General features: G+C 36.3%; 2 protein-coding genes across 2 annotated transcripts; both read left to right on the top strand.

Annotated features, from left to right (window-relative positions):
• Positions 1-3,015: 3,015 nt before the first annotated feature.
• LOC100655334 (olfactory receptor 5M3-like) lies at positions 3,016-5,864 on the top strand. The gene has a single exon (XM_023542481.2). It carries the CDS (start codon positions 4,501-4,503, stop codon positions 5,473-5,475), a length of 975 nt encoding a protein of 324 aa, XP_023398249.1. The 5' UTR covers positions 3,016-4,500; the 3' UTR covers positions 5,476-5,864.
• A 9,299-nt stretch (positions 5,865-15,163) lies between these two features.
• LOC100669915 (olfactory receptor 5M3) lies at positions 15,164-16,096 on the top strand. Its single transcript, XM_023542250.2, has one exon. The coding sequence runs from the start codon at positions 15,164-15,166 to the stop codon at positions 16,094-16,096; it is 933 nt and encodes a 310-aa protein (XP_023398018.2).
• Positions 16,097-18,213: the final 2,117 nt, after the last annotated feature.

Here is an 18,213-nt window from a genome sequence, read left to right as displayed (position 1 = left end):
TCTCCTCCAGGGTCTGATACCTCCTAATAACATGTCCAAAATACGTAAGACAAAGTCTCCCCATTCTGGCTTCTAAGGAGCATTTAGACTGTACTTCTTCCAACAGATTTGTTCATTCTTTTGGCAGTCCATGGTATATCCAATATTCTTCACCAACACCGTAATTCAAAGTCAACAATTCTTCTCTGATTTTCTTTACAGCTTTTGCATGCATATGAGGTGACTGAAAATACCATAGCCTGTGTTAGGCATACCTGAGTCCTCAAAGTGATATCTTTGCTTTTTAACACTTTAAAGAGGTCTTTTGAAGCGGATTTGCCCAATGCAATTCGTCATTGGATTTCTTGACTGCTGCTTCCATGGGTGTTGATTGTGGAGCCAAGTGAAATGAAATCCTTGACAACTTCAATCTTTTCTCTGTTTATCATGGTGTTGCTTGTTGATCCAATTGTGAGAATTTTGTTTCCTTTTGTTGAGGTGTAATCCATACTGAAGTCTGTAGTCTTTGACCTTCATCCATATGTGCTTCAAGTATAGGCAGGTGGAATTAGTGAGAATGTTCTTACTAATGTGTCAAGATATGAGTAATGATGAAAAGAATAGCAATAATAGCTAAGACTCTTAATGTTTCCTGTATGCTAGGCACTGTTCTGCTATCTTTACTTGGATCTTCTTATTTAACTCTCTCAAGAGCCACATTTTTTTCAAAAAGAGGAAACTATTTTCAAGAGATGAGTTGCACATATCATTCTAAAGCAAACCATCACACTAAATGGTATTGTAGATGAGATATGAACCTTAGAAGAAAGATTTTCTCTATACATCTTTATAACAAGACATGGAGGTAAATACATGATCGTCTTTTTATAGATCCAGTGTAAATTGGTGTTGCCTCTAAAAAGTTTCTAAGATCTAGTATCTAAAAATAACTGATTTTAGATAATTTTCTGCATTTTTTCATCCTTTTGTTATACAAAAATGCATTAGAATAGCTTTTGAAAAATTGCAATTTAACATCCCAGTCATATTAGGTACACCTCAAGGAAGTGGGTACAAACACAGTGCGTACCTTCCAGGTGATAATGAAATAATTTAACGAGCCGTTTTTATACAAATTCTATGCGTGTATGTGTATAAATACGTGTGCCTGCATTTGCGTGTGTGTGTGTGTGTGTGTTCAATAGTAAATCCAAGTGCTACATATTATGGTAATTTGAGTACTACTTCTTATAACTACTTGTCTCCTAAATAAATGAGACTGTAAAACAATCTGGTCAAAACACAGGACCAGAGAAAACTAATGACTAAAAGTTGTACTCCTGTTTAAAATACAGGTGGTCCCTGCCTTACTATATATTCGAGTTATGAGGAACTGCACTTACAACCATCTTTTTTTTGGTATATCTTATTGTTCGTAATACGTACTACATACAATGTTAGATATGTATCTGTAAGTTTATGTGTAATATTTCCAACCTCTTAAGACAAATAAGGGTAGAATTTATTAAGATACTGATGATAAAAGGCAATAATAATGAAAACTTAAAAAAAAAATGAGATATTAGACTTAGGGTAGAATTGATTTAAACAGAACCCCATCCTAAGTCGGGGACTCTCTTGTTCTGTGCAACTACATTTCCATTTATGCGAAAGAATATCTTTCAATTTGCAGGAAATACTGAGATTCATAGTGGGGTTATTTATTTTTTTCCTCATCCTAGGTATTATTATGTTTGTGCATATCTAAGGAACACACAATCATAATCTGCATTATTTACGTGTAACACTCTCATCTATGACAAGCTGAGAACTTTTAACAGAGGTACTTGGCTTTCTTAGCCAGTAAGGGGCACCCTAAGCAGATGTTAGAGGAATGGAGGTTTCTTTACAGAAACTCAAAGACACAGTTTCTCTTATGGCTTTTCTTTGGTCAGCTGAAGATCAGTTAAAAGCTACTAAGAAAAAACTGATAAATGTTAACAGGTTTTTCTCAGGGCACAAAGGAAGGTGATAAAGTATGCTTTTGATTCTTTTAATAGATTCATACGCAGCAGTTAACATCTGGGGAAGTCAGCTGAATCAAACAATCTTCTAGTTTATACAAATAAAGAAAGAGAAACCCAAATGAAGGAACATAGTAACAGAGTCAGGTTAAAACACAAAACTTGAGATTTTCACCTGTGAGTCCTTTCTCCAATATTTCATGTGTATATTCTGTCCTATAGGGTCGCTATGACTCAGAATTGACTCGACGGCACTGCGTTATCTTAATTAATCTTCATAACAAGCCATAAAATAGACATTCTTATTATCTGAATTTATGGGTAAGGAAACTGAGGCACAAGGACATTAAATAACTAGTCTAAATTTACAGATCTAGTATTAAAGTTGGGAATTGAACAGATTTACTATGTAAGACTTTTCTCATTTTATTCTTAATGAAACATTTCACAGTTCATTAATATGTAATTTTGAGGCAACAAACAAGATACCCATGTAGTTCATCTTTATTTCTTCTCAGCTCCTCAATATCACGAGAGACCAGCTGGTAAGTGAAGATGATGACATTCTTCTCACTTGTACTTTGGTAGCAAACACCAAATAGTTTTATGAAGAACTCTCAGTTGTGTAGTCCCTTGGCCCATGCATAAGTACAAACAAGAAGAAAATTCCACCTGATAAAATAGCTCTAAATATTTGAATCACAATATTGGAATGTGCTAGGAGATTTCCGGAATCCAAATAGCTAGCCAACTTAATTTGATACAATAAGAAAACAACACCTCCTCCCCAGTCCCCAAATTTATTTAGCTTTCTAATACATTTTAGATATTATGAATTTCAGCTTAAATGTTCGCAGAGAAATAATTTAGATCTTTGCTCATATTTTATTACTACTATTTTATTCAAAGTTATAAGGAAATTTAAGAACAATTGACTAACAGATACCAGGGAAATGGGAAGTAAAAGAAACTATGAAAGATGTTATGTTCAAGGGCACAATAGGCTGAAATAATCATTAGGTGTTCAACAAATGGAGAAGACATCGATTTCTGACTGCCACAAACTGTAATTATTATTTTTTTAATGATTAACCTGAATCATAACAGTCCCGGGCTAATGAATGTGAATAAACACATAATTTCTAATTTCAAGTTTAACAGGCCAATAAAGGAGAAAGAAATGGAAGAGTGAGTCTGCCATAGAATTTATTAATGGTTCAAGGACAAATGGAGAAGAAGATCTTAGAAAGGAGGTGCTGCTTGAGTTTGTCCCTGCAATTTCACTAGTTACAGCAGCCTGAGGCAAACAGCCAATTCTTGAGACGGGGTGAAGTGGGCAGCAAGAGCTATATTATATATACGGGTATCTGGAGACGGAGGGGAATGAGCTCCTCCTAAAACCGTCTGTCTCAGGGAACTGCAGGCCAGCTAGGGTTTTAAAGGGAAAAGGGGCTATAGGTCTTAGGAATTTGTGGAATGTGCATTCTCTTTCTGTTTGGTCCTATTTGAAACTTGTTGATTTTTTCTTGCCTTATCCCATCAGCCAAGGGGTTGGCTGGTGCCATCTGTCATCCTGTTTGACAGGCTTAGATTAATATCACTTGTTTTCCAAGGTCCTAGGGGAAGCAAGGGGAAGCATTAGTTAACATTTAACTTTTAGGGGAGTTAACAGCAAAATCATACTTGGAAACAGAGACAGGCTAGGGAAAGGAAAAATGGCGAGGGTTTTGTTCAAGATATGGTTGAGCACCCTGTTTCAAGTTCATTACTATTAGGCTTGTTTATAATGTGGACAATACCTGAAAAGGATTAAACTATTTTTTAGATTGACTCGATTATTATTTTTTTAAATTGTTAAATTAGTGTGATGCTTTAAGAGATTTTCTTTCCTTTTTTTTAAATTCTGTTAGTATTAGATTTATGTCAAGCCATCTACACAGTTTTATTATATTCTCTTTATAATAAACATTGGAAATTTAAAGGTGACTAAATGGAAATGACATTTTACTTTCTGATTATGGAATAGCATTTCTTTCCTTGTGCTTTACATTTCAAATATAGTATAGGCCTTCTAAATCCTATAAATCTAATGAAGAAATAAAATGTATACACCTTCTCAGAATTGGGGGCCACTGAAAAGAGGCCTTTCCCCTTCCGGGAAATAGCAAGAGTAAAAGTTCTTTGTCAGAAATATTTGTTTGCAGACTTATAAAATCTTTGTAGAAGTTCTGTCAATACATTTCTGTACCAGAGAATATTTTAACATATGTGTAGAAAATATCGTGGATACATACATGCATTGGAAAAGAAATACTGGTAAGAAAAGATATCTGAGAAAGAGAGGAGAGAACAGAAGAAAAACAGCAGAGGCTTTAAAAGGAATGGGTTAGGAAAGGATACTATAAAGGAAGAATGGCTATATTTGGTATGTGTATTTACTGATCTCTATTTATTTTATTAGATAAAATGCACCTCTATCTGGACCAGATTTAAGAAAATGCTCAATTTTACTGATGTGACAGAATTTATTCTTTTGGGATTAACTAGTCATCCTGAATTGCAACTCCTTTTCTTTGCGATTTTCTTAATGGTCTACATTATCACCTTGGTTGGGAACATTGCCATGGTCATATTAATCAGGATCAGTCCCCAGCTCAGCAGCCCCATGTACTTTTTCCTCAGTCACTTGTCTTTTGCTGATGTGTGGTTCTCCTCTAACATCACCCCTAAAATGTTGGAAAACTTGATATCCCAGACCAAAACCATTTCCTATCCCGGTTGTATAGTGCAATGTTTCTTCTTCATTGCCTTTGTCCACGTAGAGGTCTTCATCCTTGCTGTGATGGCCTTTGATAGATACATGGCGATTGGCAACCCTCTATTATACGGCAGCAGAATGTCAAGGACTGTCTGTATCCGACTGATCTCGTTTCCTTATATATATGGCTTCTTTATCAGTCTGATCTCAACACTCTGGACTCATGGTTTATACTTCTGTGGGAACATTGAGATCAACCACTTCTACTGTGCAGACCCAGCTCTCATCAAAATGGCCTGTGCTGGGACCTTCATTAAAGAATACACCATGCGCACTTTAGCCGGTCTCAACTTCTCTTATTCCTTATTGATTATTATTGTCTCCTATGTATTTATCCTGATTGCCATCTTAAAAATGCATTCAGCAGAAGGAAGAAAGAAAGCCTTCTCCACATGTGGGTCCCACCTGACAGCTGTAACCATATTTTATGGAACTCTCTTCTTCATGTATCTTAGAAGCCCAACTGAGGAGTCTGTGGAGCAGGGAAAAATGGTGGCTGTGTTTTATACCACAGTGATTCCTATGTTGAACCCCATGATCTACAGTCTCAGGAACAAGGATGTGAAGGAGGCTATGATCAAAGCAATCAGTAGAACTTTTTTAAGTAAACAAAACAGAAATTTACAATGTATGATGAGATCCATAGTCCAATAGAAGGGATGGAAGTTAACCATTTCTTTCAGATAATTTACTTACCAAGATCAAATTAGTTATTTTGGAAAAGAGAATTTTTTTTTTCATGACTCTTAGATGTTTCACGAATCAACCTTTTAAATTCTGTTTTAAAGGGACTGTACTGTCTCTTCTTACACCTAGAGTAGGTTATGGATTATATGTTATTTCAACATGCTTGGATGGAATATGATTTTACAATAAGTCATTCTCATGACTGAAGACAATATCCCTGACTATGGGATATATTAGGTACATTCTGTTTTAAATGCTATTTAAACTATATTCATTAATGCAACTGTACTCTACATGAGCTCGCATTTTCAAATACATGCTGATTAATTAAATATACTTCATTTTTGTATGGACTTGTTAATATCTTATGGTGTCCAATTAATATCCCATTTATATTTCAGCTTTTAGAGTGATTCTGAGAAGGCAAACACCTCGTCAGTGTTCTGGAATTTAGAATGTATTTTCTTAAGTAGGTTTCCACAGGTCACTTTCAGAGTATTTTGAGGAGCTATAAGATGTATTCCTTCTTTCTGTTACTCTTTGTGCTTTTTTGTTTACTCTTTCTGGGTTTGTTGGTAGTTGAAACTAGCTGATCCCTTAGTAGTTCTAGCATGTTCATTTGTTCCTTGTCATGCATTTCATATATGATTTAAAAATCAAAAATCATTTCTATATGACTGATGCCGCATCCTTTGGTTCTTTACAATATTGTCTAAAAGCTTTGATCTGAAAGACAGAAACTATTTAGAGGCATAATGAGCTGAAGTTGATAGTGAATGTACAAAAGTGTAACCTTCCTAGTCAGGATACAAGTCCTATTCACTTTCTTTATCAATAATTTTATAAGGGCATCTAATTGATTTTAATTGGCTGAATTTTGATTTAACTTCGTCATATTTTAATAAGACTGAATTTTTCACGAAGAAAGGAAAACTATGTATGTATGCTTATGAATTGCATGTGTATATATTTATGCATACATATGTATGTGTGTGTGTGTATCTGTGTGCTGTCCTTCAGAGTAGTTAACTTGATCATTTTTTTGCAGGAGCTCCTATTTAAGAATTTCCCTTTAGGACCAAATGAGTTGTCATATGAAATAACCAACATATTTATACCGGGAGGGCACACCATTTTAGCGTACTACCTTATTCATCTTCCACTTTACTAAAGTTTATAACTCCCAATTGCCTACTTCACCAACAACAGTTCACTTCCTTTTTCTGTTTAGATTTTGTGAATTGTGCCAGTAGCCTGATAAGTCTGAAAGAGCAACTAGATAGTCAGTGGCCTAGAAACCAAACCCATAGCCATACAGTCTATTCCTACTCATAGCGACTGTGTAGGACAGAGTAGAATTGCCCCAGAAGGTTTCCAAGGCTGTAAATCATTACCTTTCTCTCACTGAGTGGCTAGTGGGTTCGAACTGCTGATCTTTCAGTTAGAGGCCTACACTTTAACCACTGTACCACCAGGGCTCCTTCAGTGGCCTAGAACCCACTGCCTTCAAATAAATTACCACTCATAGTGACCCCATAGGCTTTCAAGAATCTTCACAGGAGCAGACTGTCACATCTTTCTCCCATGGAACTGTTGGTGGCTTCAAAGTGCTGACTTTTAGGTAACAGTCAATCATTTTAACTGCTGCACCAAGTGCAAAAACTTAAGGGCAGAGGTAGCGAAGGTTAAGACTGAATCTGAATGATTGCGGGGTAGGGGTGGTATGCAAAAGAGATTAAAAATTATAACACAAGTTCTATGTGTGTGTATTTCCCATTAGGTCTTTGAAGGTTCAATTAACTGGCTTCCAAAAACACATGTCCATCAAAAACTTCTTGCAGAATATTTTCTTTTTCACAAGCTTACTTCCCTCCACATCAATGTTCGTGCCTCAGAAATAGTTCTGAACAGCAGAGTTAGAATGTCACTCTGCAGTGACTCAAGAGGAACATCTAGTGGAAAAGATTAAAAACCTGTACGTGTCTTGCAATTGATATATCAGGATATGGATATATAAAGACAATATTTGTTGCTCTAAGGAGGATGGAGAACAACATGATGCTTGGTAAAGGAGGAGGTCAACAAAAAAGGAGAAGACTCTCAAGGAGAGGGATTGACACAGTGGCTGCAATGATGGGCTCAAGAATAGCAACAATTGTGAGGATAGCATCGGTCTTGATAATGTTTCATTCTGTCGTATGTACGGTTGCCATGAGTCAGAACCAACTCAATGGCACCTAACAACATCAACAAATGAGGATGACAGGAATCAGATATAAAGATTTCTTAACATGGAATGATATAACTGAACTTGGTGAGTTCACCAACTTAAGTCCATTTGACTCTGCATGACCATGTTGTATACAAATATGACAGTTATCAAAGATGATAGTAAGTATTTCTCAACAACCCTTAATTGCATCCCTCTGCCCAAACAACCAGTGTTTTCAATTTATCTTATTCTTTGTGGTTGTTGTTAGTTGCTGTTGAGTTGCCTTCAACTCATGGAGATCCCATGTACAACAGAATGAATAGAGAATAAATCCATTATTTTCATAGTATTTATTATTGGCTCTGTTTTTCTAGCTGAATTGTAGATGATACATCTTTTTAAAACAACTTATTGCAGAGGCATAGTGATTTAATAAAGTGAGAGTAACAAAACACTGTCTATTCTAGGACTGTTACTTGCACAGGGTGGACAAAAAAAACAATACAAACCATTTTTGATATATGAAAGGCCATGTCACAGCTTATTTGTGATATTAGGTAAATGCTCGTTTTTCTTGCTGTGATTCTGATTAGCTTTTCAAGAGCTGCTACATTCTGGTAGCTGAATTTGTGTAAATAAGTGAGTGGGTCTTAGAATTTAAGGTGAAACATTATTGCACTTTGAACTAGAGTCACAGCTCTTCCACATGGTAGCACCCGTCCAAAATTTCTAATGTCAGTATCCAGTTGGCAATTACTCTAGACTTTACAAAGGGAGGCAGAGTCTTGGTTCTCTTTAAGGAAAAACCCATTGCCATTTAGTCAATTCTGATTCATAGAGACCCTATTGAACAAGATATAACTGCCCCATAGGGTTTCCAAGGAGGAGCTCAGATGGTGGATTTGAACTGCTGAAATTTTGGTTAGCAGCTGAGCCATTAAATACTGTGCCACCAGGGATCCTTTAAGGGAAAGAGGATGTTAAATACTACTTCAATATTGCAGACCAGTAATCACCACAATGAAAAAAAAATTGGCTTTTGATTGCATTTAGATCTATTAATTTTTCTACATTTAACAAAGACTGTATTGTTTTACTATGTGGAAGTCTAAACTGAAACCAAACAAACAAAAAAAAAGTTGCCCTGGAGTCAATTATAACTCATGACAACTCCCTGTGTGTCAGAGTAGTACTGTTCATCATGGGGTTTTCCACAGCTGATTTTTTGGAAGTAGATCACTAGGCCTTTCTTTCAAGGCAACTGTGGGTAGGTTTGAACCGCCAACCTTTCGATTTCTTTTCAGTAGATAGAAATAACAACAGTTATCTCAGGGGGCGGTTACAAGAATTAAATTAAATGATCACAGCGTCTCAGATGCATGAAATTCAATAAATGCATTATTTTTCTTTTATCGGTTATTATTATTTTCCCCAGTTATAAAACAAGGGATTGAAGCAGATAACTGCTTTCTGCTTTAGTATGCTATACGTTTAACTACAGGAGTTTTCTCTTGCTTCGTCTTTTGCTAGAAAAGGCAAGTGGCACAGAACACAGGACTGGAATATGAAGACTGAGTAATCCCACAGACAGCTTTAGTATGATGTAAACTCAGAGCAAATTTTGTTATTTGATCCCAGGACCCACACAGAATAACATAAGCTAAGGGAAAAATAAACTTGTACTAGTCTGTCATAAAACAAAACAAAACAAATAACTCAATAGTTGACTATTTCTCTAGAGATGTGCTTCCCCAGGGTCATTTGTATGTGGAATTTCTTAAATTGCTCCTTGTTTTCTAAGAGAATCAAATCAGGTGAACTCCTTCCTGGTTCTCCGTTGACTGGTCTAAGTTGCATCCCATCTCCGTTTAGAATTCACTCGTCATCTTTCCATCCTCACTGGGTATATTTATCTTCTTTTTCAAGTAAGTTAAATAAATAAATAAATACATCTCTCTGGAACTGTTGTGTGAAGCTTGCATCTTAGGGTTTCATTTTCCTTTAGTCTTTATAGGGCAATTTTATTCCATATGTTGTGGATGTGGGTGTGAGTGCGGATGCGGGTGTGGTTTGTATGGGTGTGTGTGGTTGTGTGAGTGCGTGGGTGTGTGTAGGTGTGTGTGGGTGTGGGTTTGTATGGGTGTGTGTGCTTGTGTGAGCATGTGTGTGTGTATCTGTGTGTGAATGATTCTAACAGAGAGGAAAGGAGGGAAAGAATAAGGGAGAGAAAACAGAGGTGGCAGTAAATTTTCAGTAGAGATTTGATTATTTTATTATTACAAAATATGAATGGCCGCTACAATTTCCAATCATGCACTGAATAATTATCATTTCTTGAATATTTATTATGTGTTGATGTACAATATTGCTTCATATTTACAACATCCAGAGAAATTGATACTATTATTACTGTCAGGTTGTACTTATGCAATAGGAAATTAAACAATTTAAATTACAAATTAAAAGAAAAATAAAAAATCTTGTCTAAGTTCATAAAATTAGTCATGGAGTCAGGATTCAACTAAGGTCTGACAACAGAAACAGAACTCTTTAACGGAAACACTTAATATTGCCTCATGCCTGTTCTAGAAAAAAGCCATATTCATTGTAATGTAATTTGAAATGAAGAATGATAAAACAAGCTAAGGTTATGAATATATTTTTGCCTTTTGTTGATGATGACTAACCTCTAGAAGCTTCTGAGGTTTACAAGACTTCGAGTTCTTTCTAGACCTCATAACCCTAAAATCAGGCTTAATCACTCCATTTTCCCTGTGGTTTTGCTATTTCCCTCTATGGCCTAACTAGTCATCACTCAGATTTTCTTAAATTTTACTTTTGGACAGCATAAATGGCACCATCTTTTATGTACTTTTTAATGCTGAATCATCCTTGCTATCACACAGTCAAATCTGACTTTCCAATAAGAATTCTATTGTTGATATTTAAAAATCAAATGAAGGTGAACAAGACAGGAAGCCACAGGCATATGCTGTTGAATCAGAAATCAGGTATGTCCATGGACATGTTTGTGATCTCTTTTCTGGCATAAATTCTTTCATTATCTCTGTATTTCCTCTATCACCTATCGTGATGTCTAAGGCATATGTTTAATTTTTTTGCATATATAACCTGCCAAATTTTAAAGAATTCATTTTATTTTTTAGAAAATGTACACTTCCCAAAACCTAATACTTTTTTTTTTTCTTTTTTTAGATAAAGTAGTAACATTTGTGCAGTTTATCTGTGACCTTCCTTTCTTGTTTCTGCTCTCATCTATGGCTTATCTTCAGTGTACCTCACAATAGTTCCCCAGCACCTTTGGGACACATTCTCCAAACCTATATCCACTGCCTCTCAGACCTTCAAGGAGCATTTCCAAATACAAGCAGACAGTAGCACACTAGGGAGCAGATATGCAATATAGCCAAAAATCAAACCAGTTGCCATCGAATTAATTCCGACTTATGGCAGCTCTATATGTTTAACGGCAGAATTGTGCTCCATAAAGTTTTCAACGACTTTGATATTTGGAAGTAGATCACCAGGCCTTTCTTCCAAGGAGGTCCTGGATGAACTTGAACCACCAACTTTTTGGATATTAGCCAAGCACTTAATTGTTTGAACCATCCAAGGATTTGCAAATACAGCAATGAGAGTGGGCATTTTATCACATTGCCTTCCTCTCTGGTATTAGTTTTTGTTTATTTATTTTTTCCATTTACTCAATTCCAAATTAAAAACAAGTTTTGGAGGGTGAAAGAGAGGTCTGAACAGTTTAGAATTTTAGTGAAATTTAATATATAAATATTAGCTAGAACTAAATCTATGTTTATGTCAGCAAAGTTCCATAGAAGTTCATAAATAGAAAAAAAAAATGTTGGAAAGAATTGAGTTATCACAAGTAATATATCCATGCATAGTAGCAGTCTATAACATATTTACCTCTCATTTTCAATAGCAAAAGTAGAGTTATGGATTGAAGTGTGTCCCCCCAAATTATGTGTTGAAATCCTAAACTCTGTACCTATTAGTATGACCCTGCTTGGAAATCTGGGTTCTCCTTTGTTATGTTAATGAGGTCAGACCAGAGGAGGATGGGTCCTAAACCTAGTCACTTCTGAATTAAAACAAGAACAGAATAGACATAAAGACCCACAGAGTGGGAAGGGGAAGACAGATGGCAGATGAAATACCCTTATACAGATGCATTTACAAGCTTAAGAAGGCCAAGGATTATTGACAGCTACCAGAAGCTGAAAAAGGCATGGAAGCACTTTCCTTAGAACCAAACCCTGAATTTGGATTTTAGGTCTCTATGAGTCAGAATTGAATTGATGGCAATGGGTTGTTTGTTGCTGTTGAACTGTGAGAAAATAAATTTCTGTTCTTCAAAACCACCTACTTGTGGTATTTCTGTTACAGCAGCACTGGGTAACTAAGATGAACACCATCCATCATATTCACTTAAAATTGCCAATTATAGTGCAAATAATTTTGGAATTCTTTTATCTTTATGGTTGTGCAAGTGTTACACACATGCATTGCTGTGCATATTTGAGAAATTCTGTAATAAAGTGCACACCAAAAAATACTTTCAGACTACTACTATTTTTTACCCTGTGATATATCATGTTTTATTTCTTAAAGAGTTAGAAATATTTTTTTTAAGTAGTGGTTTATCTTCTGTGACACAAATGATATACAGATGGATAAAGAATTTTAGTCAATTTAGTAACACAGGCTGTGAATGGCCAATTGAACAAGAACTAAGAAAATGCTATTGACATGGACTTTAGTATACTTTAAAGGAAATGCTGCTTTTTTTTTCCTTTTTTTTGTAATAGTAGATTGATGTTCAGCTATAATTCAGTGTGATCACATGCATTCTCCAAGTTTTGATTTATGTCCATAGTACCTGTATGTGTTTCCATCCAAAAGATCATTTTTAAATCAGTCATTGAGAAACTGTCCAAGGGGAAAATAAGTACTGTAAATGTAACATGAAGGCTTGGGTGGGGATAAGACAATGAAACTACGATGGAAGGCTGATATCTCATATACAGTAAGACAGAGGAGTTTAGAGGTGAATTCACCTGTAATAGGTTTTGCGGGCTATATGTAAATGTATTCTAAGGCAGTTCATCTGAATTTAGACATCTTTGTCATTATTCTTCATTTATTTATTTATTTAAATGAATCCACTGGTTAAGCCATGGATTTTCATTAATTGATCCAAGATTCTGGATTCATGTAGAATCATCCTAATCCACTTTGGTTAGCAGCCTTTTCCTTTACTATATATTAAAAAAAATAAAAGATGAGCAAAATTTTTGCTTTTAAAGGTGGGGTGGGTAGAACATTAGGAAATACTCTGGTGAATGAGAGTCAGTTTATTTTCACAGTAGCAAAAGCTTGCCTGCTTTCTGCCTTTTCCTGGTTACTACTCAGTGGTAATTATGGACAGGGTACATCAAAATTGTGATTCAATAAAGTTTAATCCTGGATATAGAAACAAAGATTTTGGGCATGATCATTTGCTCTGGAAATGACATTTAGCCATTACAGGGCCTGACACAAATTTAATCTCCAACAAAGTCATTACTCTGCTGAAAAGATAGCCCAAGGTTCTTATTGGATATAATTGCTTTCAGTGTTCTCCAAAACAGGAATGTTCTTTGATGTCGGTGAAAGCTCTGTGTGTGTGTATAAAATTTTAAAGCTAAATAAATTCTGGAGAGACAATATAACAGAATCCTTTCACCCAGACTTATCATAGTTTGACTTTACAAGGACGGATGTGTATCTCTAAGAGGCTGGATAGAGCATGGAGATTTCTCATTATTATTTGATTAAGGGACACTCACGTGTGTATGTGTGTGTATGTGTTTCTCTATAACTTCGATTAACATCACTCAAGGTGCTAGTGTTTTCCTAGGAATATAATTTTAGAAACATTCTTTTAGGAAATGGTTTACAGGATACAGATTATATATGAGAACACATCTGCAAAATTTTAAGAAACTTTCCAAAATTCCAGGGGATCCCCAAGTATAGTCAATCATTCCCCAATTTATGCCCACTATAACTCTGCAGGAGCCCTGGTTCCACAGTGGTTAAAGACCACGGCTGCTAACCAAAAGATCAACAGTTCCAATCCACCAACTGCTTCTTGCGAACCCTACTGGTCAGTTCTACTCTGTGTTATGGGGTCGGTAATGGCTTTGGTTTTTTGGTTTATAACTCAGAAAGAATATATCATACATTTTGTAAGTATTTATTCACATTAATACTTGCATAGAAATCACATTAATCTTCTTTTCTCATTTATTTTGACTCTCTGGAAGATAGCAGTGGATTATATCTAAACCAAATCAACAGAACCCACTGCACTCAAGTCAATTCCCACTCATTGTGACCATATAGGACAGAGTAGAACTGCCCCATAGGGTGTCCGAGGCTGTAAATCTTTATGAAAGTAGAGTGCCACATCTTTCTTCCATGGAGTAGCAGGTGGGTTCAAACCACTGACCTTTTTGTTTTGCATCTGAGTGCTTTAACCACTGTGCCATCAGGGATACTTGAATTATATCTAGCAGATTATGATTACATATAAGATGTGGAGGGGAGCACATATCCACAGAATGGGCATAATATGGGAGCCTCTGGGTGGTGTAAATGCTTGAGTGTTCAACTACTAATCAAAAGCTATTGGTTCAAATCCACCCAGAGGTAACTCCGAAAAAAAGTCTAGGTGATCTGCTTCCAAAAACTCAGTCTCGAAAACCCCTTGGAGTGCAGTTCTGTAACACATGGGGAGCCATGTATAAATATGTATACATGGTACACCTTTTTATACTTGGTAGTAACAGTTACTGTTTGTCCTTCTCCAATTTAAATAAGTGGTGGTATGGGGTTAGACTATCTGACATTTAGGGATGATAGATTATTTCATTCACTGGCTTCCATCTCTAATAAGGGAGAACATTCTTAAAATGAAAAAAAAGAGACAAGAGGTAGAGGATTTCTGAGTTCCCTTGAGGAGAGGCCTGCAACTTTCATTAACATCTAAAAAATATGAAAGTACCAAACACCATTAGCAATAAGGGATGTTCAAAAAGTAGTCCTGGAAATTAGGATGCTGAAACAATTACTACTACCATGTTTCAATCACAGTATTTTGTATAATTCTTATTAAACAGAGTTTGTGTATTTATTAATACCAGTGACCTTCAGAGAGCCTGTTACATAGCAGGTGCTGAAAAAAGATTTGCAGAAAAAAATGACAAAATGCAGTCATGGATATTTAATAAGGACAACAATGAAAGGAGACACGAATTAAGCTATAACTGAATAAATGAACAATTCCTAATTTTTTCTTCTTTTATTTCCTTTCAGATAATGACAGAGCTTTGTAACTAATTTTGACTTAGCAGTGATAAAATGCTCAATTTCACTGATGTGACAGAGTTTATTCTTTTGGGATTAACCAGTCGTCAGGAATGGAAAATTCTCTTCTTCATTATTTTTCTCATAGTCTATATTATCACCATGGTAGGCAATATTGGCATGATCATGTTAATTAAAGTCAGTTCACAGCTTAACAGCCCCATGTACTTTTTCCTCAGTCATTTGTCATTTGTTGATGTTTGGTTTTCTTCCAACATCACCCCTAAAATGCTGGAAAACCTTTTGTCAGAGACAAAAATAATTTCTTATTCTGGTTGTTTAGTACAGTGTTTTTTCTTTATTGCCCTTGTCCATGTAGAAATTTTTATTCTTGCCGTCATGGCCTTTGATAGATACATGGCCATTGGCAATCCTCTACTCTATGGCAGCAAAATGTCAAGGGTTGTCTGTGTTCGACTGATTTCATTCCCTTACATATATGGCTTTCTGACTAGTCTTGCAGCGACATTATGGACTTATGGCTTGTACTTCTGTGGGAAAATTGAAATCAACCACTTCTACTGTGCAGACCCACCTCTCATCAAAATGGCCTGTGCTGGGACCTATGTAAAAGAATATACAATGATCATACTTGCAGGCATTAACTTCACATATTCTCTGACTGTAGTTATCATCTCTTATCTATTCATTCTCATTGCCATTCTACGGATGCACTCAGCAGAAGGGAGGTGGAAGGCCTTCTCCACCTGTGGGTCCCATCTGACAGCTGTCATCATATTTTATGGGACTCTTATCTTCATGTATCTCAGACGTCCCACTGAGGAGTCCGTGGAGCAGGGGAAAATGGTAGCTGTGTTTTATACCACGGTGATCCCCATGCTGAATCCCATGATCTACAGTCTGAGGAACAAAGACGTGAAAGAAGCCATGAACAAAGTAATTACCAGAATGTGTTTAAGAAAATAAAATTGAGTTCATTTTGTCTTCTATGCTCCTTAAATGTTTGTTTGGCAGCAGATTATTGCCCAGTACAGAGGAACATTAAACCAAAGACTTTTTTAATTCATTGAAGAGAACAAACAGGGAGAGAAAAAGAGAGACACTCAAAATGAGAGAAAAAAAAAAAAAAGTAGATTGACCCATATGTGTTGAAGTCAAGCAGTGAGGGTTAACTAAGAATAAATTAATTAATTGAAAAGGTACTCCAGACATAGTTTACAAGTACAGAAAATGAATTTTTACAGAAATTTAGTATTGTAGTTACCTAGTGCTTCTATAACAGAAATACCGCAAGCATCTGATGGTTTTAAAAAAGAGAAATTTACTCTCTTACAGTTTATGAGGTTAGAAGTCCAAATTCATGGTACTAGCTCTAGGGAAAGGCTTTCTCCTTCTGTTAGCTCGGGGGAAGGTCCTCATCATCAATCTTTCCGTGTCCTAGGAGCTTCTCTGTACACGGAGCTTGGGTCCAAAGGATGCGCTCCCCTAGGTGCTCATCAACAGATGAATGGATAAACTAATTACAGTGTATACACACAATGGAATACTAAGCAACGATAAAGAACAGTGATGAATCCATGAAACACTTCACAACATGGATGAATCTGAATTGCATTATGCTTAGTGAAATTAGTCAGTCCCAAAAGAACAAATATTGTATGAGGCCACTATTATAAGAACTCATGAAAAGGTTTAAACACCTAAGAAAACATCCTTTGATGGTTAAGAGAGTGGGGAGTGAGGGAGAGGGTAATTCACTAACTTGATAGTAGACAAAAATTATCTTAGGTGAAGGGAAGGACAACACACAATATAGGGGAAGTCAGCACAACTGGACTAAACCAAAAGCTAAGAAGTTTTCTGAACACAATCAAACACTTCAAGGGACAGAGTAGCAAGGCCTGGGGTCTGAGGACCATGGTTTTGGGGGACATCTAAGTCAATCAGCACAAAAAGTTTATAAAGAAAATGTTTTGCATCCCATTTTGGTGAGTGTAGTCTGGGGTCTTAAAAGCCTGGAATTGGCCACCAAAGATGTATCAATTGGTCTCAACCCACCTGGAGCAAAGGAGAGTGAAGAACACCAAAGACACAAGGAAAATGTTAGTCCAAGGGCTGAAAAAAAAATCTGTTGCCGGCAAGTCAATTCCTACTCATAGTGACCCTATAGGACAGAATAGAACTGTCCCATAGGGTTTCCAAGGAGCACCTGGTGGATTCCAGCTGCCGACTTTTTGGTTAGCAGTCATAGCACTTAACCACTAAGCCACCAGGGTTCCCAAAGGGCTACATAAACAAGAGACTCCATCGGCCTGAGACCAGACAAACTAGATGGTGCCTGGCTACCACCGATGACCACCCTGACAGGGCACACAACAGGGAGTCCCTGACGGAGCAGGAGAAAAGTGTGTTGCAGAACTCAAATTCACATAAAAAGGCCATACTTAACAGTCTGACTGAGACTAGAGGAACCCCAGAAAACTTGGCCCACAGACTCTCTGTTAACCCAGAACTAAAATAATTCCCTAAGCCAACTCTTCAAAGATTTGTCTGGACTATGAGACATAAAATAATACTCTTGAAGAGTGCTTCTTAGTCATAAACTAATACTCATGAGGAATGTGCTTCTCAGTTCAAGTCAATACACAAAACTAAATGGGCAGCTCTAGTCCCGAGGTGGGAAGAGAAGGCAGAAAAGGATAGGAGCTGGTTGAATGGACACAGGAAACCTAGCGAGGAAAGGGAGAGTGTGTTGTCACATTATAGGCATTGCAAATAGTGTCAATTAACAATAAGTTTATAAATTTTTGTATGAGAAATTAACTTGAACTCTAAAAGTTCACCTAAAGCAGAATAAAAAATAAAATGTTAAAAAGTAAAGATGTCACTTTAAGGACTAAGGTGTGCCTGACTCAAGTTAAGGTGTTTTCAATCATCTCATATGCATGTGAAAGATGTACAATGAACAAGGAAGGAAGACCAAAGAATTGATGCTGTTGACTTATGGTGCTGACAAAGGATATTGAATATACCATGGACTGCCAGAAGAATAAACTAATCTGTCCTGGAAGAAGTACAGTTAG

This window comes from Loxodonta africana, chromosome 7 (genome assembly GCF_030014295.1).
Source record: "Loxodonta africana isolate mLoxAfr1 chromosome 7, mLoxAfr1.hap2, whole genome shotgun sequence".
Taxonomy (NCBI): domain Eukaryota; kingdom Metazoa; phylum Chordata; class Mammalia; order Proboscidea; family Elephantidae; genus Loxodonta; species Loxodonta africana.
Note: the sequence above shows the minus strand (reverse complement) of the source record. Positions and strands in the feature narration are given on the sequence as shown.